The sequence below is a fragment of the Sapajus apella genome, unplaced genomic scaffold (genome assembly GCF_009761245.1).
Source record: "Sapajus apella isolate SASKATOON/1434 unplaced genomic scaffold, GSC_monkey_1.0 scaffold11, whole genome shotgun sequence".
NCBI lineage: Eukaryota > Metazoa > Chordata > Mammalia > Primates > Cebidae > Sapajus > Sapajus apella.
This window is the reverse complement of record NW_022436951.1, coordinates 7,958,416-7,983,904: the sequence shown is the minus strand read 5'-3', so window position 1 is coordinate 7,983,904 and position 25,489 is coordinate 7,958,416. Positions and strand designations below refer to the sequence as shown.

The following is a 25,489-nucleotide window of genomic DNA, read 5'->3' as shown; positions in this document are numbered from 1 at the left end:
GATCTTGTGGACACAGAACATTTGGCAAACATATTGAAGCTGAAAGCAGAGCTGCTGAGCTGCATTATCCTGAGTCCACTGCAGGCGTCTAGCCTGGAGCTGCTTTGCACCCCGAAAGAACAGCAGTCGGAGCCTGTGAATATCATCCAGTAGGTGGGATGGAGGATGCTCGATTCTCCTGCTCTCAAGAATAACAGTTCCAGCCCTGGCACAGTAGCTCACACCTGTAATCCCAGCACTTTGAGAGGCCAAGGCAGGAGGATCGCTTGAGCTCAGGAGTTTGAGACCAGCCTGGGCCACATGGCAAAACCTCATCTCTACAAAAAATATAAAAATCACCCAGGTGTGTTGGCATGCACCTGTAGTCCCAGCTCCTTGGGAGGCTGAGGTGGGAGAATCACTTTAGGCCCTGAGGTTGAGGCTGCAAAGAGCCACGATCACATCACTGTACTCCAGCCTGGGTGACAGAGCGAGACCCTGTCTCAAAAAAAAAAAAAAAAAAAAAAATCCACAGTTCCATCTTTTTTGAAGAACAATTTATTTCCTTATAGCTGCCTTCTCACAGATAAGAAAAATATTTTTTAAAGTGTGGCCTTTTTTTTTTATTATTTGAAAAAAATCCATTTAGGACACAGCGCCTTACACCTCGCAGCCAAGAACAGCCACCATGAATGCATCAGGAAGCTCCTTCAGGTAAGGTGGTGACAACTTAGAATTATAAATGTGTCAGTTTTACAATTTAAAAGTAATCTTGTCTGTAAAAGAACAAACACACCCTCCATACATACTACTGTAAATACTGTCCCAAAGCCTGTGTTTCCTAAGAAGCTTCATGATTGAAATGATAGCCAAGGTAAGATTGTTTCCATAGCAACTCCACTGGAAGAGAAGAGGATCTAATCAAAACTGGAGTGTCTTTTTTGGGATCCAGCCTTTTTCTTCCCTTTATTTGGTTCTTCCTTTTCTTTGCTGAAGGACTTAATGCCTCTAAATATCAGCTTCTAAGCTGCTGGAGATTCTTACCACACAGGATCCCCAGTATCCTAGTATTGTTAAATCATCAGTAGAATGCAGCTCTTCTTTGAGATGCAAAATTTCAACCATTATTTTCTTATATGTAACTTGATGAGCTTTAGTTCTTGGGTTTTGTTTAAGTCCTTGGTTTTATTCTTCTTTATAATTTTAAGTCAACTCCCTGGTTCAATAATCTTTCCAGGAAGTTTATAACGATCCCTTAAAATGACAACTTCTATAAATCTTTAAAGATGAATATGTAATGAACTCCCAATAGCCATCCATGCGGTAACATCCAGTTGATGCAAGCTGGCTGTTCTCAGGAACAGCATAGAGCAATAAAATACATGTTTGGTTGTACTATCTGTTCTGTTGAGCTGTTGTCTTGGCCTCCACAAGCCCTATTTAGGACCCAGCATCTTGCTTTAATTTGGCTTCGAAATTCTAATGCAGAAATGTGGTCACATTCTTCAGCTTGTCCTGCTCTGTTGATCACACAGCTTCTTTCTTGCGTTATGTGATGCAAGCTACTGCCAGTTCCAAGAATGCTTAACCTTAACAGGTCTTTGAAGCTAAATTCAAGAAAAATAGATCAATGTCTGTGATGTTGTATTATGAGGCTTCCCTCTGAAGACAATTAAAATAGAACTTTTCTTCCCTGCCTTCTCTGGGACCAAACACTGCGGATAAGTGAAAATCATTGCTCAAGTGCTCTGCCTCCATACCCTTGGCCCTACCTCAACTTTTAAGTAATTTATTTATGTTTGAAATCTCCATTCCCATTCTGACTTGGCTATCCAGACTTTGCATCTGGCTCTGATTTTAAGGAAGTATTAACCTGACAAGCTGGATGTTCTCGTGGGCAAGAACCAGATATTCTAGTCTCTAATGTAATCTTATATCTGGTTATTCAAATGGATTGGTTTTTCTTCGGAATCTTTGAAGCCTTTAAAGAGTTCCTTGTGCTGTTTTAAAATTAGGCCAAAGCATGGCAAGTTGTAACTTAATCTCCATTCTTCTTACCACGGAAGGGCAGACATTTCACTAGAGTGGTAGTGTGTTATTACCTCCTCTAACTGCCAAACCATCCAGTTGTTCTTCTTCCTGGATGGTGGTTAAAACCTCAGCCGTGTCCTCCTGTTGGGCTGCCTTCCCAGGTCCTGTTCCTCTTTGCTGTCTAGCTAATTCTTCACCTCTTGTCTCAGTAGCTGAGGCTCTCTGTGCTGAGATCCCATCACCTGCTGCTCCCCACTCCTACACCCTCTGCATTTACGGATCTCCCTGGGCTCTCCAGGCCTCTGCTTAACTTACTGCCTGTCTGCTGGAGCCATTTCCCCTCTCCAGGGGCGACCAATGTAAAGTTCTTCCTTCTCCTGGCAATAAGAAAAAATAGAGCTTTGTGAGATTCTTCAAATTCAAATGAGCTCTTTCAGGCCAGGCATGGTGGCTCATGCCTGTAATTCCAGCATTTTGGGAGGCCAAGGCAGGCAGATCACCTGAAGTCAGGAGTTCAAGACCAGCCTGGCCAACATGGTGAAACCCCATCTCTACTGAAAGAATACAAAAATTAGCCGGGCATGGTGGTGCATGCCTATAATCCCAGCTACTTGAAAGGCTGAGGCAGGAGAATCACTGAAACCTGGGAGATGGAGGTTGCAGCGAGCCAAAGTTTTACCGCTACACTACAGCCTGGGCCATAGGGTGAGACTCCTTTAAAAAAAAACAAAACAGAAAACAAATGAGCTGTCTCCCTCCTCGAACCCCCAGCTATTCCTCCCGCCCTTTCTCATACCATGTTTCCTGGGTACTGTGCATCATGTCAAACAGTGACAAACAGCTGTCCCTATCCCAGTGGAGCTCCCAGTCTGATTAAATATTAAACATAAACATTACAGATTGCACAGCAGTACGAAGGAAGCTAATGGGTTACCGTGAGAGAGGAATGAGAAGCGGAAGTTCAGGGAAGACCTCATGAAGGAGGTGATATTTAAGCTGAGACCTCCCAAGGATGCAAAGAGCCAAGAGGAAAGTGTTCTAACCAAATGGAATGATGTGTGCAAAGGGCCTGAGGTAGAAAGGTGCTGGCCAGGGAGTGATGAAAGCCAGTGTGTGGGCCTGGGGCAGAGGAAGTGTGGAGGAAAAGTAGCGCAGGGTATGGGGCCTTGTTATGTCATGATGGGCTTGACTGCAGATCATCCTAAGTACAGCATGGAACTGTGAAGGGCTTTTAAGTAACAGCGATGGTCACCGTTTTAAAAGAGCATTCTGATTGTTTAGAGAATTGATAAAAAGGGGGAAAATCAGAACTGGGGAGACCCTCCAGGAGGTTACCTTAGCTGTTCAGGTGAGAAGATGCTGTCTTAAAGGATGTTGGGAATAAGAAAAGGAAGAGGGCAGATCGGAGGTGAGTTTGGGAAAAAAGAATTGACAAGACCTGGTTGTCCACTGGGGAGGAGGAATGGGGAGGAGGGTAAGAGGAGGAGGAGGATCGAAGCTGAATCACTGGTTGATGATGATGCTGTTGATGAAGATGATAGTCCAGGCGGGGCATGGGGAAGGGGAAGCCAGAGATTTTAGCCGGGCTACCTTTGAGGTGCTAACCCAGCCTGTCTAGGTTTGAATCTTGGCTTGGCAGATTTACTGTGACTTGAGCAAATTATCAACTTTTTTATGCCTCTGTTTCTTCATCTGAAAGTGGGAGTAATGATAGTATCTACCTCGGGTCGTTAGAGGACCTGAAACAGCTCTTTGAATAGTACCTGGCATGTGAGAGCTAATACATAGCACTTACTGTTGTATTGTTGGGATCTCTGCGTTTGGGAGTCACTAGCATCCATTTTTCTAGTTAGTATTTCAGGTTGTGGGTGTGGAGGAGCTTACCAGGAAGAGAGCTCAGAGGAAGAGCACTGAGGAGCCCTGGGGGTTTCTGTTTGGCTAGAGGAGGAGCCGCAAGAGGAAAAGCAGAATAGGATGAGCAAGCAAGGCTCTAGGAGCTGAGAGGTTGGAAAGAGGAGGACAGAAATGTTTACTGTCATTGGAAACATGAAGGTTGTTGGTGACCTTGACCAGGGCCATTTCCTTGGACTCAAAAGGGGACACCCAACTGCAGTGGTTTCAGGAGTGAATGGAGGTGGGGGAGCATGGTCTGCATGTGGGTCATCCTTAAGAGAAAGCTGGTTTTGTGAAGGGGGTCAGAAAGGGCAGGAGATGGGGGAGAAGACAAGATCAAGATGAGAGAGTTAGAGCATGTCTGTTAGCTGGTGGGGTGCTGGAGTGATGATGGAAGGAAAGGACAGATAGGTGAAGCAGTGAAGAGTGGGAGAGTTTGCCTATCCCGAAGACATGAGTCCCCTTCCCATAGCATACTGTAGACTCCTGGAGCACAGCAGTTGGGGCTTATTTATGTTTATAGTCTTCCTAATAAGTCACATCATACCTTGCAGGAAAAGTCTGAACTGAATAGAATTGGTGCAGCATATTTTATTATATGGATGTATTTATTTTTGTCTTATAGTCTAAATGCCCAGCCGAAAGTGTTGACAGCTCTGGGAAAACAGCTTTACATTATGCAGGTAACTTTCATTCTCCTTTTCGTCTTCTTCTGCCATTAGAAACACTAACTTTATCCTTATTCAAGCCATTAACCTTCCATACTATTCCTGGTGTTCTTTTCTGTCATCATTTCTAGACATTCCCATTTTACTCCATTTGTAAAATATGCAGAGTTTTACTGAGATGTACGCCTAGAATTCATCAGTTGCCTTGCCACCCAACCACTGAAAATTATCACGATTAATATATTTTAACTAATTTAAGATTGCTTTTTAAACTAAGATATTCATAAGCACTTGTAGATTTCAGGTAATGTGTGATACAGACTTTTTAATTTGAGGATTTTTATGAACATCAGTCAATTTTATTTACCAACATTTTGTTTAAGTACAATTACACAACTTCAAGTGACAAACACTGACACTGAACTATGAGTGATTAGATTTACACACGTGTTTTATTGCTAGTTGTGGTAAAGCTAAGTCCTGTGAAAAGCTGAATCAAATGTTTGCCTAAAGGCAACTGGCAGACATTGGCCTTAGGCCTGCATAACTCCGAAATTCTGAAATTAAGCAGTAATGTAAAACACCTCTCTTTTTTTTTCTTTGAGATGGAGTCTTGCTCTGTCACCAGGCTAGAGTGCAGTGGTGTGATCTTGGCTCACTATAACCTCCACCTCCCGGGTTCAAGCGATTCTCCTGCCTCGGCCTCCCAATTAGCTGGGACTACAGGCGCATGCCACCACCCCCAGCTAATTTTTGTATTTTTTTAGTAGAGACAAGGTTTCACCATGTTGGCCAAGGTGGTGTCAATCCCTTGACCTCATGATCCATCTGCCTTGGCCTCCCAAAGTGCTGAGATTACAGGCATCAGCCAACACACCTGGCAAAACACCTCGCTCTTAACCTTCCTAACACTATTTCTCTTCAGTGCAACTAGAGTGAATACATGTAGAGTGGGTAGAACATCAACATTTCCTTCCTGAAGTATCTGATACCCCTGGTTGTGAGAATAACTGTGATTGGCTGTGGTGTTTCTATTTTCCTTCCTCCAGCGGCGCAGGGCTGCCTTCAAGCTGTGCAGATTCTCTGCGAGCACAAGAGCCCCATAAACCTCAAAGATTTGGTGAGTATCAGGTAGTCACTAGATATAAAGGTAGACACTGGTGCCTAGAGCTCAGAGGGATACCTCTAGAGTCACTGAGACATTAGACCAGCAGTCCCCAACCTTTTTGGCACCAGGGATTGATTTGAGGGAAGACAATTTTTCCATGGATGGAGGTGGGGAGGGTTTCAGGATGAAACTGTTCTAGCTCAGATCATCAGGCATTGGAGGGCACAACTTAGATCCCTCGAGTGCTCGGTTCGCAAGAGGGTTCCTGCTCCTATGAGAATCTAATACTGCCACTGATCTTATGGGTAGTGATGCTCACTCTCCTGCCACTCACTCCCTGCTGTGCAGGGGGGTTCCTAACAGGCCACAGACTGGTACTGGTCTGCAGCCCCGCTGAGCAAAATTCTATTGCTTTTCAACCTAGATTCTCTTCTGCAAAATGGATTTATGTATTATTCTTAACCCTTTTCCTGTTTGCCCCTAGAATACTCACTTGGGGAGTGCAGCATTTACAAGATAACTTTGCCAGATAAAGAAATAGCTCACTTTTATTATTATTTTCACATCACTGTAGTATACAGACTTTGGAAACAAAATACATCATTCTATTTAGAGCATCCTGTTTTTGGTCGTGGTATTTCCATGTGCAAAATACAGTAGTTTTGGATCGCCAAAAATGTCAAATCCCAGCAAACGTAGCACTCCTATGAGTGATGTTAACATCGTTCTCAAAGAATTGGCTGAAGATTCATTCGATGAATCCGATTTTTCTGAAACAGATGATTCTGACGATTCAGAGGATTCTGATGTTAGTTCTGTTTACAAATAACAGTTTTTATATTTTATTTTCACACTGAAAATCAGATTTGCTTCAGCCTCAAAGAGTGTATTTCTATAAAATTAAAAGAGCGCTGGCAGAGAGCTGCATGGCTTTTTTCTCAACTGGGAAGAAGGTTAATTGGTTTCTAAAGCATTAGAAAAACATTTTGCAGCATGTATTTCCTAAATAGGTATATTTGTTTCTACGGCTATCCATGTTTTCTACCATCAATGTAATTACAAATAAAACTTAATTTTTTCAATTAATAAAATAAAAAGTCCAAATAGAAATTTTACTACTTTCTTTCTGCACCCCATCTATCACCTTGAATACCTTCTAGGTAGAATCTCCCAACTTTGAAGACCACTATTGGCTATTTTAACTTCACCAGGCTCTTTTGAGAATAAATTTATATACCTATCACAATTTCATGTTGCAGCGTGAGAAATGACACACATACACTTATACTTGATGGAGATTCTGTGAAGTGACTAGATATAATCTGTGAACAAATTCATATCCCTTGAATTTCCATACTTCCTAAGTAGAAAGTATTATAACTTCACAGAGAAAATGCCCAGAAATCTGTCTGAAATTCTGCTATCTGACAATACTCAATCTTTAAGCAGCACTTGTATTTTTAAATAGTTGGATATATTATAACTTTTCTTTTCCCTTTGACTGTTTAATCCTCCTACCTTAAAACTCACTGTTGATGGATTCGTAGGGTATATTCCAGGAAAAAGAAACAACAGAATAACAACTTCTCTTTATGTTTTGCGTTATTTATGTCAGACCTAAGATTACAGAAAATATCTATATATATTCTTCTAGTATTTTTCATCATTTGTTTTATATTGTAATGTTTAAAAGCGTAATCCACCTGACATGGTTTGTATATGAGTTGGAGACCTAGATTTCCTTCTTCCCAAAGGCGTTGCAATTGTCATGGCATATTATTCTTACTATGCATCTCTTTTTCTAGTCATGTGTTAGTAATAGACATAGGCTCTTAATTTATGTTATGTTTTGATACTTAGCAAGATAACTAAAAAGCGTACTTTCTGGTAAGAGTGGAATGGCAGGATATATAATCATTAGTGCACAGGGAAGAAGCTGCCTACAGGGCAGTGGGATCTTCTGATGTCATGCGGAGATTCGTCCCTCCTTTCTCCAGCACCATCCCTCAGTACACACGGTATACCTGCCTTGAGCCTTTACACACTTTGTGTTCTACCCTCTCTCACGATCACCCAAACAGTGATAGCCAGGGGAACAAGCAGCCCAAGAAGCTAGAGCTGCTATGGAAAAGCTAGCATTCAGTGAAATTCCGTAAGAAGAGTTGTACCGACATATACTTGTGGCTCTATAGGGACACAATATCAAGATGGACCAGATATTAGATCAGCAGTCCAAGTCAGGAAAAGCAGGTGCAAAGAACAGGAGTTGACTTTTGCAATTCTGGCATTTTGTGCCTGAGTTAAAATCTAAATCTGAATTTGTCTCCTAGGATGGGAATATACCACTGCTTCTTGCTGTACAAAATGGTCACAGTGAGATCTGTCACTTTCTCCTGGATCATGGAGCAGATGTCAATTCCAGGAACAAAAGTGGAAGGTACCCCAGAATTAGGCAGAAATCATGTGACTTCAGTGATATCCACATTCTGAGAGTATTTCAAAATATCACATTTTGTTATAAATCATTTGTTATAAAGGGGTTTTAACTTCTTACCTTTGTAAAGTTCTACTGTTTTTGATAATCAAGAATCTATGTTGACCTCAAAGCAATTTTCCCCAGACATCTGTGGACATCATTGCTGGCTAAGTCTGTGAGGAGACTATTATATGCTAACATGAATAAGCAATTTCCTATGACTTTCTATGCAAAATAAAATAAACTGATTGGTTGGTTTGGAGAAATGGTCTCAGCAACGATATGTTACTTAAAGTGCTTGAGGTGAAAAAAGGATAAGATTCATGCCAGTCATATTAAATCCCATCATATTATGCCAAATAATATAGAAGATTATGTTGTTTGACTAAATATGGTTTAATGTTTTGATTTAATCTGAAGTTTAAAAAAAAATGCCTAATTTCATCTTGATAGCATTCCACTTCGAATTCCCCAAAGATTAAGTATAATAAAGGTTTAACTGCACTTAATCTTCTTTCTGTCTCTCTCTCTTTTTTTAAGACAACTGATTTCCCAGGAAAGAGTTTGCACATTTTGTTAGTACTAATTTTGTGTCTCCCTTTTCCTTTAGAACTGCTCTCATGCTGGCCTGTGAGATTGGCAGCTCTAACATCGTGGAAGCCTTAATTAAAAAGGGTGCAGACCTAACCCTTGTAGATTCTCTTGGACACAATGCCTTACATTATTCCAAACTCTCAGAACATGCAGGAATTCAAAGCCTTCTATTATCAAAAATCTCTCAGGATGCTGGTATGTGAAAGAAAATAGCCAATGTTGTTTTAAATTTATCCACTCCATTTTCCCCAAAGGATAAAGGAATGTGTGCAATATGATATATTTTATTATTCTTTTAAACATATTTTTGAGGAAAAATGGAGTGTTAAAAAATATTGTGTATGGTGTATATGTGTGTATGTGTGTGTATCCCCCTACCCAAAGGGAATATGAATCATTATGGTTCTTATAGTTCTTTTTTTCACTTTTTCCTCTTTAGATTTAAAGACCTCAACAAAACCAAAGCAGGTATTTATCTCTGGGGGAGGCTTTTATGTTTCATTTATGCTTGTGGGAATTCTGAAGTTCAGATTTAACCACTCTGTGGTCCAATAGTAAAATAATAAAGACTGTATTGAAAATACTTAAGGACTGAAATATCTTTGAAATAAATGATTCATTGTTATAAGGTGGTAAAGGTTTTCTTAATAATTTGCTTTATTTTAAAAGCATGTAACTTTAAACTTGCTACTTATATGTTCATCTTTTTCTGAAATGTACTAACTCATACTTCCTATTGGTGTGAACATGTTTGATGCGGCTTAAACTCTGCGACTGAATAACGATGTTCTAAGTACTTGTAATATCACATGAGCTACAGATCTACAACCCAGAAAATGTTGGCTATTTAATGAAAATAAGAGAATTTAGCTTTTTCTTTTACTTAGGGTTTTTCTAGAATGTCATATAGTGTTACAGAAAGTAGAAATTGAGTTTGCCCTGTTATTGTAGTTTTTTCTAAAAATACGTTGTCACTGTTTTTTGACGAACAGTATATGTATGGTTGTTCTATTTATTTACACATCCAGGTTCTTGAAGAAATCATAAACAGCAAATACTCAATACTGAATATATGTGCTAACTGTAATACTTATCAATAACCTTCAAAACTGAAGTTATCCCTTTCCCTCATAGTCTTTTAAAAAGGAATGGAAATAATACAGAGGTGTGGAAAATACCACTGGTTTTCATTCATACAGAAAGCTGACTATGATTGTGTTCTGATTTCTAAATTGTGGTAGATGTCAACCTTACTTTGCCATTTCTCCACACCAACCTAATCTGGTTTTGTCTTATGTGTTTTTATTTTCTTGCTATTAAAGCATGGGCTCCTAGAAGAATACTTGGCGCATGCATATTATTTATGTTTGTAGCAGATTTCAGATTTTGATAAAGTAAGAAATGCATGAACTTTTGAGGTTTTTCTCATGTGTTTGATAAAGCTACTTGCTCAGACTTTACTAACCAAACTAACCCACCTCCATTCTTTGGACTGTGATAACTTTCAGCATGACCAAGTCTCTAAAATAAGCTCAGAAAGAAGTGGAACTCCAAAAAAACGCAAAGCTCCACCACCTCCTATCAGTCCTACCCAGGTAAAAACAAAAGCAAACCAACAATCAATAAACATACTACAAAAAAGCCATAAATTTGTCATTTTGTTTAGGCCAAAAAGGAATATTTTAGAACTGACCTTTAAGTGCATATTTAAAATTTTTCTTAGCAGTTTTAAATTACAAATTGTGGTAAGAAGGATTTTGATGATTAGTATGGAAATAATGTTGATTCTTATCTATTTTAAAACAGTAGAATCGAACAGCCTCTTTTTGAAAAGTCTCGAGGAAATTTCTCAAAATCTTATCACAGACACTTTTCCCTTAAGATAAGCTCAATTTATTTTTAGTTCCTTATATTATAAGATGTAGTAAGGAGTGGGAGAATGAGTAGCCAATGAGGCAGTTAGTTAAAAATGAATTTCAGTTAGTTTCTTAAAACATTGCTAAAATATATTTGCCTTTTTAATTACTGTACATTTACGGTTGGCTAATATTAAAAGAAGTTTTCATTTGTGAGCTTATAGTGACCATTGCAGAGGAGGAAGCTCAGTAATCTATGTAACTGCATGGAAAAACAGGTTGAGACTTGTTATGTAAAAATTCAGAGGCCACAAAGAGAATAATCCATATTTAAACAGTAGAGAGGAATAGCTCATCTCTTAAGTATTTTTAAATGCATGTTAGCATACTTATTCTTAACCTGCAACAAAAGTTTTATAGATTTAAAAAGTGATTTTAATATAGGAAGAAAGTTATATTCTGTAAACTTTCAGAAAGTATTTGAAGTAGCTGAATTGCATTGAAAATATTCTACCCTTGAATTAATTGATGCCAAGGATACTTACTGTTAGATTTCATTGCATTGGTTAAACAGGTCAATTATTCGGCACTGGAGAAGAAAAGAGTTTGAAGGTGCATTCTTTATGAATAATTTTCATTTTGTTTGTTGGTTTTTTTTAGTTAAGTGATGTCTCTTCCCCAAGATCAATAACTTCGACACCACTTTCGGGAAAGGAATCAGTATTTTTTGCTGAACCACCCTTCAAGGTATTTCTTTCTGTATTCAGTTTTGTTACTGTATTTTAAGATACATGATGGACTTGCTTTGAGTTATATAACAATGGGAAGAAACAGAATATGCTTCTGAATCATTGGTTCACAACCTTTTCACCAGGAAGTACCCCTTGACTATTTGTTCTGGCATGAACCCCATAAAGCAAGAATAGGTACAGCTAGTATGTATCCATAATAATTTAAATTTTTAAAAAATAATTGAATAAATTAAATTTACAAATCGATAATTGATTTTCTTCATTTAAAAAAGAAAAAGACAAGAGGGCCAAGTGCGGTGGCTCACGCCTGTAATCCCAACACTTTGTGAGGCCAAGGTGGGCAGATCACCTGAGGTCAGGAGTTTGAGACCAGCTTGGCCGACATAGCAAAACCCTGTCTCTACTAAAAATACAAATTTAGTTGGGTGTGGTGGTTCATGCCTATAATCCCAGTTACTTGGGAGGCTGAGGCAGGAGAAGTACTTGAACCCAGGGTGGAGGTTGGATTGCACCACTGCACTTTAGCCTGGGCGACAGAGCGAGACTCTGTCTCAGAGGTTGGGAAAAAAAAAAACAAAGTTTACTTGTATGGAATCTAAAAAAGTTGAACCCATAGAAGCAGAGATTAGAATGATAATTGGAGGAGTGGTGGGAAGTGTTGGGGAGATGCTGGCCAGAGGATAAGACATTTCATCTAGATAAAAGGAATAAGTTCAAGAGATGCATTCTACAGCATGGTGACTGTAGTTAATAACAACGCATTGGGTTCTGAAAATGACTCAGAGAGTAGACTTTAAGTGTTCTCATCACAAAAAAAGATAAATGCATGAGATAAATTAGTTCCACTTGGCCATTTCACATTATGTACATATTTGAAGACATCATGATGTACATGATAAATGTACACAATTTTTATTTGTCAACTAAAAAATAAATTGACTTTAAAAAAAATAAGGTGTGGAAGTTACCAGCTTCTACCTGTTATTCTCCTCATTCTTTCCTGAATGCAGAATATTAAGGAAATGCCAAAAATTATATTTCAGAAACTTCTCTATATACAATGTAATATCCTAGATTGGATCCTGAGACAGAAAAAGGCCATTCGTGGAAAAACTGGTACAATTTGAATAAAGCTGAAATTTAGGTAGTAGTAATTTACCAATTAACAAATTGGTAAATTTATATATGGCTACATATGTATATGTATTGTATATGACCACAAATTGTATAATGGCTACATATGTTGTATACTTTAGGAGAAATGAGTAAAGGTTTCTATCTTGCAACTTTTTTGTAAATCTTAAATTGTTTCAAATAAAAAATGTATTAAAAGTTCTTTAAAAAGAGGAAGTACTTAATAGATAACTAGTCTTCTTATCCAATTAAGTTGATATTAATTCCAGTCAAAAAGATAGAAACTTTTATTATTCTCTGATGTGTTACTGAGAAGTAATTGTATAGTTAATTAAATGTTTTCCTGACTATAAAAGTAATATGTATTTATTTTACAAACGTTAGAAAATCCATTAGGTCTCATCCACCTGGTTCTATAGGTTTGTGGTTGGAAAATATTTTAAGGAAGTGGGAGGATATTTCCATTTAATATCTGTTTATCTAATATACTAAGAAATTATACTTGGGGGGAAATAAAATTTATAATTGTTAAAATGAAATTTCAATATTGTATATTTACTTATTTTCCCTTATTTAGAATCACTAAAGATGTTTCTTTTAACTTGGATACACATTAATCTGGAAAAGATTCTATCAACCTGTCATTTCCCTCACTTTAGACGTTACTAATAAACTCTTCAGATGGATTCCTATATAAGACAAGGCAAGGAAGTTATACTCTTGTAGTTAGTACCCTAATATCTTCTGATACGACTGTGCCTCAAACAAGCAATGCAATCCAAAGAATAACATCACGAATAATGATTTTTCAGAGGGAGAGTATAATAGACTGTCATTTCTGACAAAACAAAAATCAAGATAAAAAGTGACATTTACTCCTATGTTAGCTTAAGGAGAAAAACAAAGTGGTACCTATTTAAAATGGCTAAAGTTTAAAAACACTAAAAATACCAAGTGAGGATGTGGCAGAACTAGAACTCCATATTCTGCTGATGGGAATGTAAAATGGCATAACTATTAACACTTTGGAAAGCGGGAAGTTTCATTAAAAGTTAAATATAAACCTAATAAATGATCCAGCCATCCACTTATAGGTGTTTACTAAAATGAAATTATATGTTTACTCACAATCTTGTATGCAAATATTTGTAGCAGCTTTATTCACAACCTCCCCAAATTGGAAACAATCCATATGTCCATCAACAAGTCAATAAAGACAATCAGATATACCCATATAATGCAATATTACCTGCCAATAAAAGGGAATGAACTGTAGTGCAAGTAACATCATAGTTGCATCTAAAAAGTCATCATGCTGAGAGAAGCCAGCCACCAAAAAATTCATAGGGGATGACATTCCTTTTATAGGAATTCTAAGAAATGCAAAAAAAAAAAAAAAAGAGATAGTTGTGATTGTCTAGGAATGACATGAGCAAGGACTGGTTAGGATAAGGCATGAAGAAACTTTTAGTAATGAACAGATTCTCTATCTTGACTATAGTGTTGGTTCTATAGGTATATATCTGTCAGAACCTCCTCAAATTGTAAACTTTAGCTGGATGCAGTTTATTATACCTTACACAGTGAAGAATGTATAAACAAGTAGATATATTATAAAAATGAAAGGACTACTTTTTGTAAAGATAAGCACTTACTAAAAATAAGCCACTTTATTTTTTAGCATTTGGGCTTTTATAAAGGTATCTTTGCTGAAAAATTCTCTTACTGTCTGTGGCTCATTCGGATGCCACATTATAATTTTTAGCAAGCCATTGTAATGCTTTGAAATGAGAGTATGGCTTTGAAGTTCCAAGAATTTTTACAGTAGATTAACAGATATTCAGGGACAAAGGATTAGAGAAAATCTTTAGGGAATCTATTGCCAATCTAAGTCCATTTATTACCATTTCCCTTAGAAAGGTTAATAATAACTTTAATAGCAGATAATTTATAAAATGATAAAGCCAAAAAATTTGATTTACAATATTTCTATCAATGTATAACTAATGCAGCTAAATAGGACTTCTCTTTGACTTCATTATGAAAGCAGTATTTGCCATCTCAGTTTTTAGTACAGTTTAGTACAGTTAGCAGTTTTTGAAGAAATTAACTAATTAACTCAGTAAATTAGCAATTACATGAAATTATAATTTTTTTTTCTGATCACCTCTAGCTTGGAGAAATTATTGTAATCTTAAATGTATTTGCATTGTACTCACTAAATGAAACTTTTGAAAAATATTTGGAGAATATACCTTCTGGAACTTCTAATGTTTTAGAAATTTAACTTATTAGATAATTGTCACTTTTACTCATTTATAGCTTAAAATACCATTTTTCTTTGAGATTTTCTAGCTGCTTTTCTAGTAGGATAATACCAGATCTGCTCTGCATAAGCTCAAGGAGGAAAGTCTGCTTGATTCTTTTGCACAATGTTACATTTAGGAGTGTTCTTTTAAATCATTTTTGTGTTTCAATAGGCTGAGATCAGTTCCATACAAGAAAACAAAGACAGACTAAGTGACAGTACTACAGGTAAGATAAGGAAGCATCTGTTTATTTTTGTTTTTGTTTTTTCTTTAACCAAACTTTATTTCATGTCCATTTAAAGAGTGCAAAGGCGAAGCTGGGGTACTGTATAGAAAGGTAACGAGCCAACTGGGTGCGGTGGCTTGCACCTGTTTGGGAGGCTGAGACGGGTGAATCACAAGGCCAGGAGTTCGAGACAAGCCTGGCCAACATGGTGAAACCCCATCTCTACTAAAAATACAAAAATTAGCTGGGTGTGGTGGCGAGCACCTGTAATCCCAGCTACTTGGGAAGCTGAGGTTGGAGAATCACTTGAACCTGGGAAGTGGAGGTTGCCGTGAGCTGAGATCGCACCACTGCACTCTAGCTTGGGCAACAAAGCAAGACTCAAAAAAAAAAAAAAAAAAAAAAAAGTCATGAGCCATCACCCCTGCACAGAGCTGCAGCAGCACACAAGCTGACATGCTCTGTACTTCGGGTACCTTCACCTGCATTTTAAAGAGTCTCTGAATTTGAATTTTGAAAAATACATATTTATTTTTATTTGTCCCAAACTACTTGTTAGCAGTTTCTTCAATTATGAATATAGGCAATAAGCCCCAGTGGTATTAGCATACCAGTGATTTTGTCACCGAGAGAATTCCTATCACATTACTGTTATTGAGGATTTCTTAAAATATCGACACTATTGCTACTAAAAACTATGGCAGTTATTAGACCTGCTGTTAGATCTTGTTATTGTTACCAAATAAGCTCTTAAGTTACTATAGCCTGTATGTTTCATCTCACACATTAAAAACATTATTTTCAGATGAGGTCCATAGGCTTCTACTGTCTGCTAACCGCACTCTTTGCAGCTGAGCAGCACATTATTTTATGAGGGAGAACCCACCATGTCACCTCCATGACTGTCCCAATCTAACTTTTTTCTACACTGGATTTTAAGTAGGCACATGCAAAGACAAGAATGTTCCTGAAATATGTAATCATACTGTCTTTATGATCATAGGGTTAAATTCATTGTATCCCTTAAAGAGTGCCTCCTAAGAATGCAATACAGTATCTTTAGAATCAGTTTAAAATAGAAGAGACCATTTCAAAGGTCCATTTTTGCTCCAGCATTCAGAGTCTTAATCTGTTGTGTATTTCATAGGTGTTCGGAGCCTTTAATATGCAGAACTTAGAAATATTTTTTATTCATGCATGTATTTATTTATTTTAGAGATGGTATCTTACTGAGTTGCCCAGGCTGGTCTCAAACTCCTGAGCTCAAGCAATCCTCCCATGTTGGCCTCCCATAGTGCTGGGATTAAAGGCATGAGCCACCATACCCAACCCTAGAAATATTAAACTTTCTAATTCCTGGCAGAGATCAATGTCAACATAACTGAACAAATGTTACATTGGGTACTTTAAAAACCATTCACTGTATCTTAGAAGTAATTTTTATTTCTTAGAATTGCCTTTATGCTCCCATTTCCCTAGTTCATTCCACACTAACCAAACTTCACGTCAAGGAAACTCAGAAAGCTATGATTTAGGCATCAGACATCAGGACATTGCCTTATGATCAGAAACAAGCATTTCTTCGAAGAAAGGTCATTTTGCATCCTTCCAAATTAAGATTAAAGTTTTCGTCTTTGCATTAAATGGCTGTGAGAAAATTAAAAGCATAGCATTAAAAATTTAGATCAATGTTTCTCAAAGTATGATTTGTAAAGTCTTTACTAGCCTATAATAATTAAGGAGTTTGAGTAGGGTGTGGTGGCTAGCACCTGTAATCCCAGCACTTTGGGAGGCTAAGGTGGGCGGATGACATGAGATCAGGAGTTTGAGATCAGCCTAGCCAACATGGCAAAAACCCATCTCTACTAAAAATACAAAAATTAACTATTTACATAAAATTATTGAGATTTTGTGTAATGGCTAATTATTGAGCATGCCTGCAGTCCCAGCTACTTGGGAGGCTGACACAGGAGAATCACTTGAATCTGGGAGGCAGAGTTGCAGTAAGCCGAGATGGGGCCACTGCACTCCAGCTTGGGTAACAGAGCAAGACTCCATCTCAAAAAGTAATAATAATATTAAGGAGTTTGGACCAGAAATTCACACAATTACTTCACTAAGCACATTGTTTTGTTCAGCTGACATATTTTTCATAGGACTTTCTAGATGAAGGAAGCAGTACATTGCACTGTGTTCTGGAGGAAGTTTGCTATCTCAGTGAGCACCTTGAATAGCACTCCTTAAGTTGTAATTCAGCATGATAATCAGTAGGATGTCAAAAAGTTGTGGTTTACCAACAGGGATTACTTTGGGATTCAGAGAAGAGAAGACAGTTTCATGCTAGGGCAGTCATTGAATGCTTTAAGGACTGGGCAAAGTTTGACATGGATGCCTAAGAATTCCCTGGCAGAGAGATTCTTCAGGCCAATCCTGTGGATTAAGAATGAAAGAATTAGCCATGCGTTGAGAATGTAGAGGGTGTGATGGGAACCATGAATCTGCGGAAAACAGAAATCTAGGAAAGTAGCAGTGTCATGAACCTGAAAAAGTAGACTGGGGCCAAATCATGGAGGCCTGAACCCAGATAAAGGAATTTGGAGATTATTTTTGGAGGGAAAACAATTAAAGCACTTGACCGAAACGAATGACCCAGTCGAAGTATGTCATAGGAAGACTGATCTGACGTTGTTGTGCAGGCTACAGTTTCACTGGGAAGAGGAGAGAGGCAGATTTTTTGGGAAGCTGTTTGCAGTTTCCAAGTAAGGTGATAAAATCTGAACTACAGTAATGGTGGTGGGGGGTAAGAAACCAGATTCCAGAGACATTTCTAAAATGATTCACAGAACTGAGACTTATGAGGCGCAGAGAAGAACCAAAAACAACCAAGATATGACACTTAAGCCAGTGAAAAGGAAATATGTGACCAAATTCATCAGCTTTCAGAATTGCCTTGTATACACATGTATCTAGTATTGTGCTAACAATACCACAGTAAGGAAACCCAGAACATGAAAATTACAGTTCATCCATCCAGCTGGTAGGGCGTTTTATAGTTAGGACCAGGAAGAAGAACTGGATTTGGCTAGGAAGTGAATTTGTCTGAGGTTAGAGAAATAAGAGTTTAATTGTTTTACATTATTTTAAATTGCTTTCTTTTCCCCAAGGTGCCGATAGCTTATTGGATATAAGTTCCGAAGCTGACCAGCAAGATCTTCTCGCCCTATTGCAAGCAAAAGTTGCTTCCCTTACCTTACACAATAAGGAATTACAAGATAAATTACAGGTATATAAATAGATTGCTATCATGGACTATTCTGTAGAGTCAAGCTCTTGGTCTTTTCAGCAGTCAGATGTATTTTGTTTTAAATGTGTACAGTAGTTTATTTTTAAATATTAGCTTTAAGCATCTTACAGTTTCAGATTATTTCGTGAGAGTTATTCATAACTCTTTCTGTAAATTATTCAACTGGTAAATTATATATGATTACACACATAGTATGATCAGTACGAAAATTATATGTTTAATAAAAAAATTATGTAAATAAAACAAATTCATAGAAATAAAAATTCTATATAAAATATACTATATACATATAATGATACATATAATTTTATATATAAAATTTTATATTTGATTTTACATATACATGAAAATTTTATATTTTAAGGTGTGTGTGTGTGTGTGTGTGTGTGTATAATATTAGCCATTCATTTAGTAAAATCGATCACTTAACAGGTTTAAGAACTTGATAAGAAACAGCTGTACCAAAAAAAGAGGAAGAAATAGCTGTACTTTATATCCATTGACCCTCTTGGCAAATAGAATGATATGAGAAATAAAGGAAAATGTTGAATTGGGGGCTTTGTAGAGAAAACAATTCTAGTGTTTTCAAAGTGACACAAATAATCTGTCCTAATAGAATGCAGAGCAAGCTTTGTGTCATTAGTCCCACTCTCGTGTCCTGTACCATCTTTTTTCATGGCATAAGAATATACATGATAAGTGATCATGCTACTCTCCCATACCAAAGTTGTGGATTTACTCCTCTCATTCTCGTTGATTGCTTAGCTAACCACACCTTTGGTATCATTTAATTCTTGCTTTTTTTCCTAGGCCAAATCACCCAAGGAGGCAGAAGCAGACCTAAGCTTTGACTCATACCATTCCACCCAAACTGACTTGGGCCCATCCCTGGGCAAACCTGACGAAACCGCTCCCTCAGACTCCAAATCATCTCCATCTGTCTTAATACATTCTTTTGGTAAATCCACTACTGACAGTGATGTCAGAATTCAGGAACTGCAAGAGAATTTGCAAGATTTACAGAGGAGATTAGAGAGCTCTGAAGCAGAGAGAAAACAGCTACAGGTCGAACTCCAATCTCGAAAGGCAGAACTGGTATGCTTAAACAACACTGAGATTTCAGAGAACAGCTCTGACCTCAGCCAGAAACTTAAAGAAACTCAGAGCAAATACGAGGAGGCTATGAAAGAAGTCCTTAATGTGCAGAAGCAGATGAAACTGGGTCTTGTCTCGCCTGAGAACATGGATAATTATTCACACCTCCACGAGCTGAGGGTCACCGAAGAGGAAATAAATGTGCTAAAGCAGGATCTGCAGAATGCATTAGAAGAAAGTGAAAGAAATAAAGAGAAAGTGAGAGAGTTAGAGGAAAGACTGGTAGAAAGGGAGAAAGATACCGTGATTAAGCCACCTGTGAAAGAATACGAGGAAATGAAAAGTTCATATTCCTCTGTTATTGAGAATATGAATAAGGAGAAAGCATTTTTGTTTGAGAAATACCAAGAGGCCCAAGAAGAAATCATGAAATTAAAAGACACACTAAAAAGTCAGATGACACAGGAAGCCAGTGATGAAGCTGAGGAAATGAAAGAAGCCATGCATAGGATGATAGATGAGCTCAATAAACAGGTGAGCGAGCTGTCACAGCTGTACAAAGAAGCCCAGGCTGAGCTGGAGGATTACAGGAAGAGGAAATCTCTAGAGGATGTCACAGCTGAATATATCCATAAAGCAGAGCATGAGAAACTGATGCAAGTGACAAACGTGTCCAGGACCAAAGCAGAAGATGCACTGTCCGAAATGAAGTCTCAGTATTCAAAAGTGTTGAATGAGTTGACCCAGCTCAAACAGCTGGTCGATGCACAGAAAGAGAACTCCATCTCTATCACAGAACATTTGCAAGTGATAACCACGCTGCGGAGTGCAGCAAAAGAGATGGAGGAAAAAATAAGCAGTCTTAAGGAACACCTTGCAAGCAAGGAAGTGGAAGTAGCAAAGCTGGAGAAACAACTCTTAGAAGAGAAAGCTGCCATGACTGACGCAATGGTATCCCGGTCTTCCTATGAAAAACTCCAGTCATCCTTAGAGAGTGAAGTGAGTGCACTGGCATCAAAATTAAAGGAATCAGTGAAAGAGAAAGAGAAGGTACATTCAGAGGTTGCCCAGATTAGAAGTGAAGTCTCACAGGTGAAAAGAGAAAAGGAAAATATTCAGACTCTCCTGAAATCCAAAGAGCAAGAAGTAAATGAACTTCTGCAAAAATTCCAGCAAGCTCAGGAAGAACTTGCAGAAATGAAAAGATATTCTGAGAGCTCTTCAAAATTGGAGGAAGATAAAGACAAAAAGGTTGGTGAAACTGTTTTGCTGTTGGGTTTCTAGCAATAAGCCAGGCTCTTTGGCTTGTACTGTATTAAATACTTGTAGTGTTTGTTGGGACTAAACTGGAGTGAATGCTCAGAGACTCTGCACATGAACTTTATCTGTCTTCAAAGCCACATTAAAAGTAGTTGATTGGGTATTTATGTTTTAAAAACACATCCACTGGGCATGGTGGCTCACTCCTCTAATTCCAGTACTTTGGGAGGCCACAGTAGGAGGATGGCTTGAGAACAGCCTCAGCAACATAGTGAGACCCCATCTGTACAAAAAATTTAAAAATTGTCCAGGCCTGGTGGTACATGCATATAGTCCCAGCCACTTGAGAGGCTAAGGCAGGAAGATCACTCAAGCCCAAGAAGTCAAGGCTGTCATGAGCCATATCAATGCCACTGTATTCCAGCCTAGACAACAGTGAGACCCTGCCTCAAAAAATAATAAGCAAACATAAATCTTCTGCCACTTCTTCTTATACTGAAGCATTTTCACATATGTGGTACATATTTGTCCTTTAAAAATCATTTTACAGAAGCTTTGCCAGTGTTGGGGATCAGAAGTGAACCTGCAAACTGAAAATTACTTGGGATCCACCTCAAACTTCAGGTCCTTTTTTAAGATTCAAAACAGGTTCCTCCATAATATAAAACTAAAATACTCCTAGACTGAATCCTGCTTCCCTAAGGCCCATGAGCTTCCCCTCAAGTCAGTGTAAAAGCTACCCTCGCTGGCCCTTCCTTTGACAGGTGTATAGGAGAGGACGGGGGAGGAATGTGGAGACGCGGCAATTAGAGATGGCGCTGGACACAATTAGAGATGGTGCTGGCCGCGCTGCTGGAGGAAGGAGGGAAGCAAAGGGGAAGTGGAGGAGGATGTTTCCACACCTCGGTTGGCTCTGCATCTCTAGTCCTCTGTCTCAGAGGTTCCAAATGCCATTCATTAGAATCTACTTATCTTTATTCTCTTGTAATGAGTGTTTCAAAAGAGCTGTAATAGCCAGGGGAACGGGGATTAGGGAGTAGTGGGGTACAATGGGAAGTTAGTTGTGTTTTCTTTAAAGGAAGATGTCCAGAGATACCAGGCTTCCTAGGCCTTATTCCTGATCACCCATGTCAGCAGTATTGCACAAAACATAGCCGTCTCCAAATAAACAATGCCTGAAATCCTAATTCTGATTTTTTTTCAATCATACCCCTTTTAAAAATAGGAAACCAACATCATAGCTTTTGTTACCATCATGCACCAAAATACATGTAATTCAGGGGCCTTTATCTGAATGTAATAGATATAGTGGGCTTTGTTAGTTTGCCTGATTTTGTTTTCTGTTTCACTTTATGAGGTTTTTTATGTAAACGTATTAAAAGGGAATTGTTCCAAATTCTTAAGTCCCAGAGGCCAAAAGAGATGACTGTGTTCGAGGCTTAGAAATATTTGAAATTTTGCTTTGCAGACATGTTGCCGCCTGCTAATACCATTTTCCTTTGTCCCTAGATAAGTGAGATGTCGAAGGAAGTCACCAAATTGAAGGAGGCCCTGAACAGCCTCTCCCAGCTCTCCTACTCAACAAGCTCATCCAAAAGGCAGAGTCAGCAGCTGGAGGCACTGCAGCAGCAAGTCAAACAGCTCCAGAACCAGCTGGCGGTGAGTGGGCTTGTTTCTGCTGCCTGGTTTGGGGTGGAGGGCCAGGCAGATTCCATAGCTCAGCTACTAGGGCCAGTGGGCATGAACAGAAAGATTCCCAGCCCAAAAGAACGTACTTCAATGAGCAGTTGACTGATTTCTTCAGTGATGGCAAAAGAGGGAGCCACTGGTGGAATTCCCAGTCATTATCAGCGATGCCATGGGTTAGATACTCACTGGGAAGGAAAGAACCAACAGGACGGTGGTAGGAGGCTGCATGCTCACTCGTACCCTTTTTATCCCTTCTCCTTTTTCTGCAAGTCTTTCTCCATCTCTGGCAGTGGCAAGAGCTTTTTCTTGTTAGGGGTCAGGATCTCTAGTAGTTGCATCTCTACATATCTGAAGCTGCTTCTTGGTCCCTCTCCTTATTTCACCTGGAAAGTGCTCGCTTATCTAAACTTGTTTTCTGGGTCCATGTAACAAATCACCACAAATTTGGTTTAAAAGAGCATGAATATATTATTTTATAGTTACATGGAACAGAAGTCCAACATCACTTTCAGTCAGCTTCAAGGTGTTGGCAGGGCTGGTTCTTCCTCGAGGCTGTAGGAGAAAATCAATTTCCTTGCCTTTCCAGCTTCCAGAGGCTGCCTGCGTTCCGTGGCCCATGGCCCCTTCCTCCATCTTCAGGACACATCACTCCAGCATCTGCTCAGGCTTCCCAAATTCTCCTTCAGCCTTTGACTTTCCTGCCTCCCTCTTATAAGGACCCGTGTGATTACATCTAAAGCCCACATAGATAATCCACGATAATCTCCCTTTCCATCTCAAAACCCTTAATTTCATCTGCAAGATGCCTTTTGCCATGTAAAGTAACATTCACAGGTTCTGGGAATTAGGATGTGGACATCTTTCAAGAGCCATTATTTAGCTTACCACAAGGTTTGAGTTGACATGGGTACATTAGGTTACAATGTACATGGGTACATTACATTAACACCTGAAGTCCAGGGTTAGTCTGTCCTGGACTGTCTCTAGCTTCCATATACAAACAGAACATGGATTTGATGATTTCTTCAGTATAGATCTAACTAGTGAATTCAGGTTTCTGCACTCCTTACTCTGGCTGGCCACAAAGTTCAATGCTAGCTCGTTGGAAGAAACAGCTCTAGCAATGGTGGATACTCAGAGGAGGAGAAGCTGCTCCTTACTGTGTTCTGCAGATCATTTTTCTGATAAAATGGTATTACAGACTTGTAGATAAAGTGCTGTTGGTTTACACAGCAATTCTTAAAATTATGCAACATGTGTTTGTTGAGCTCTTACTATGCATCAGTATTATACGTGGTGTTGATGATATAAAATGAGTAAGAATCACAGTTCCTGCCCTCATGGAGTTTATATAAGTTATCAACAAAGAGCTGCCACGAATGCCATGGGCATACAAAGGAAATGTGTCTACCCAATCATGCTGAGTCGTGAAAAGATTCCTACAGGAGGTATACTTATGCTGAGTCTTGAAGACCTGAGTAAGAATATGTTGTTACTCAGCAAGGACTGTCATGTGGCACTAGCTGGGTTTTGGGAACCTTGGTGAGAACCATTCCAGTGGAGTGGGGAGGATGGTAAAATCTGGAGTGCAGTAGACTGGCTGCTAGAGAAGTGAGTAAGTAGATAGGTATCTGTGGGGCTAACCAGTCACAGCAGGGGTTGGGGAAAGCCTGAAGCAAGTTTGCTGGAAACATGGGAGGTGGTGATTAGGGCGTGGGATGCTTTCAGTTGAGATTTCGGGAGTGGTAATGACAGAGGCAGGGCTATGACCATGAGAGGAGCTGCTGAACCGAAGAGGAGCATGTTTAATTAAAGCTGAAGTCGAGGAACTGAGAGGTCTAGATGTTAGATGGATCATTCACACTGATATCAAAGCCAACCAAATGATGACAGAAGAAGGGATGGAAAGGAAAACAGAGATCAGAAGATAAAATCATAAACAATTGAGTAGGGATTGCTGAAAGGTGGGAAGGGAATACCACAAAGAGAATAGGCAAATGTGCCTTCTTCTGGTGTTAACTTCAAAGGACGGGCTTCAAAGTGTCCCCTAATGACAGGAAAGACACCTCATATTCTGACACTGATAGGGGGAAAGGAAGAATGGGTATTATGGACTTTTGTACATTTTTTAAGTAATCCATATATGATGGTCTCAATTTTCATGGTGAAGTAGGAGGACAGGCTCTTAGAATGAGAAGAGTTTCAGAGCTAACACCCTTGAAACAGCCACAGAGAAGAACTGGAATAATAGCTCAACAAGGTGAAATAGAAGCATCAGCAGCTGTATTAAGGAACCACTGGAAATTAAGGCCACGCTGTTTGCCTGCTGGGTACACTGATAGCTCCCCAAGGATTATACAATGCTGGCCATACAGTGGGTAATCAATAATTCCCTTAAAAAGAATAGACTGTAAAAATTAAATTAGTACACATTTGATCATTATAGAAAAGCTGAAAAATACAGAAAACTCTTAACAAGTTCCTATAAAAATTTTCAATCATTCAACAGCTTTGAGATAATCACTATTTGCATTTGATATATTTCCTTACAGTGTTTACATTGAATGTAGCTGTATTTGCATAAATGAGTACATATATATACGTGTGTGTGTGTGTGTGTGTGTGTGTGTGTGTGTGTGTGTGTGTGTATTTTTTTTTTTTTTCTCGAGACAAGAGTTTTGCTCTGTGGCCCAGGCTGGAGTGCAGTGGCATGATCTTGGCTCACTGCAACTTCTGCCTCCCAGGTTCAAGTGATTCTCCTGCCTCAGCTTCCTGAGTAGCTGGGATTACAGGCACCCACTATTATGCCTGGCTAATTTTTGTATTTTTAGTAGAGACAGGGTTTCACTATGTTGGCCAGGCTGGTATTGAACTCCTGATCTCCACTGATGTGCCCACCTCAGCCTCCCAAAGTGCATATATTTTTAAAAACAAACTTGGGATTATAATAACTCCTTTTTATACAGTTTTTTCTAGAGTTGAAATATCAAGATTTTTTCCCTAAGATTATTGACAAGTATTCAGAAATACACAAGCCAGTAAGGCCACAACAATTTTAGAAGCTTCCAATGCTAGAAGCTTCCAACGCTAGCATAAAGTGGAGGTAACCACTTGG

The 25,489-nt window shown here is 38.7% G+C and overlaps 1 protein-coding gene across 5 annotated transcripts in view; it reads left to right on the top strand.

The window, feature by feature from the left end:
* Window positions 1–25,489, top strand: part of RAI14 (retinoic acid induced 14) — a 186,430-nt gene that overhangs the window by 157,977 nt on the left and 2,964 nt on the right. For 3 of the 5 annotated variants that reach the window (XM_032278992.1, XM_032278993.1, XM_032278991.1), the window contains 12 exons: window positions 629–693; window positions 4,529–4,586; window positions 5,621–5,691; window positions 8,010–8,116; window positions 8,766–8,944; window positions 9,189–9,217; window positions 10,258–10,344; window positions 11,266–11,352; window positions 14,972–15,026; window positions 18,191–18,309; window positions 19,141–20,676; window positions 22,195–22,344. In XM_032278992.1, the coding sequence (XP_032134883.1) occupies window positions 629–693; window positions 4,529–4,586; window positions 5,621–5,691; window positions 8,010–8,116; window positions 8,766–8,944; window positions 9,189–9,217; window positions 10,258–10,344; window positions 11,266–11,352; window positions 14,972–15,026; window positions 18,191–18,309; window positions 19,141–20,676; window positions 22,195–22,344 (2,543 nt within the window). The remainder of the gene's footprint in view (window positions 1–628; window positions 694–4,528; window positions 4,587–5,620; window positions 5,692–8,009; window positions 8,117–8,765; window positions 8,945–9,188; window positions 9,218–10,257; window positions 10,345–11,265; window positions 11,353–14,971; window positions 15,027–18,190; window positions 18,310–19,140; window positions 20,677–22,194; window positions 22,345–25,489) is intronic. The other 2 variants (XM_032278995.1, XM_032278994.1) reach the window with 1 other exon arrangement.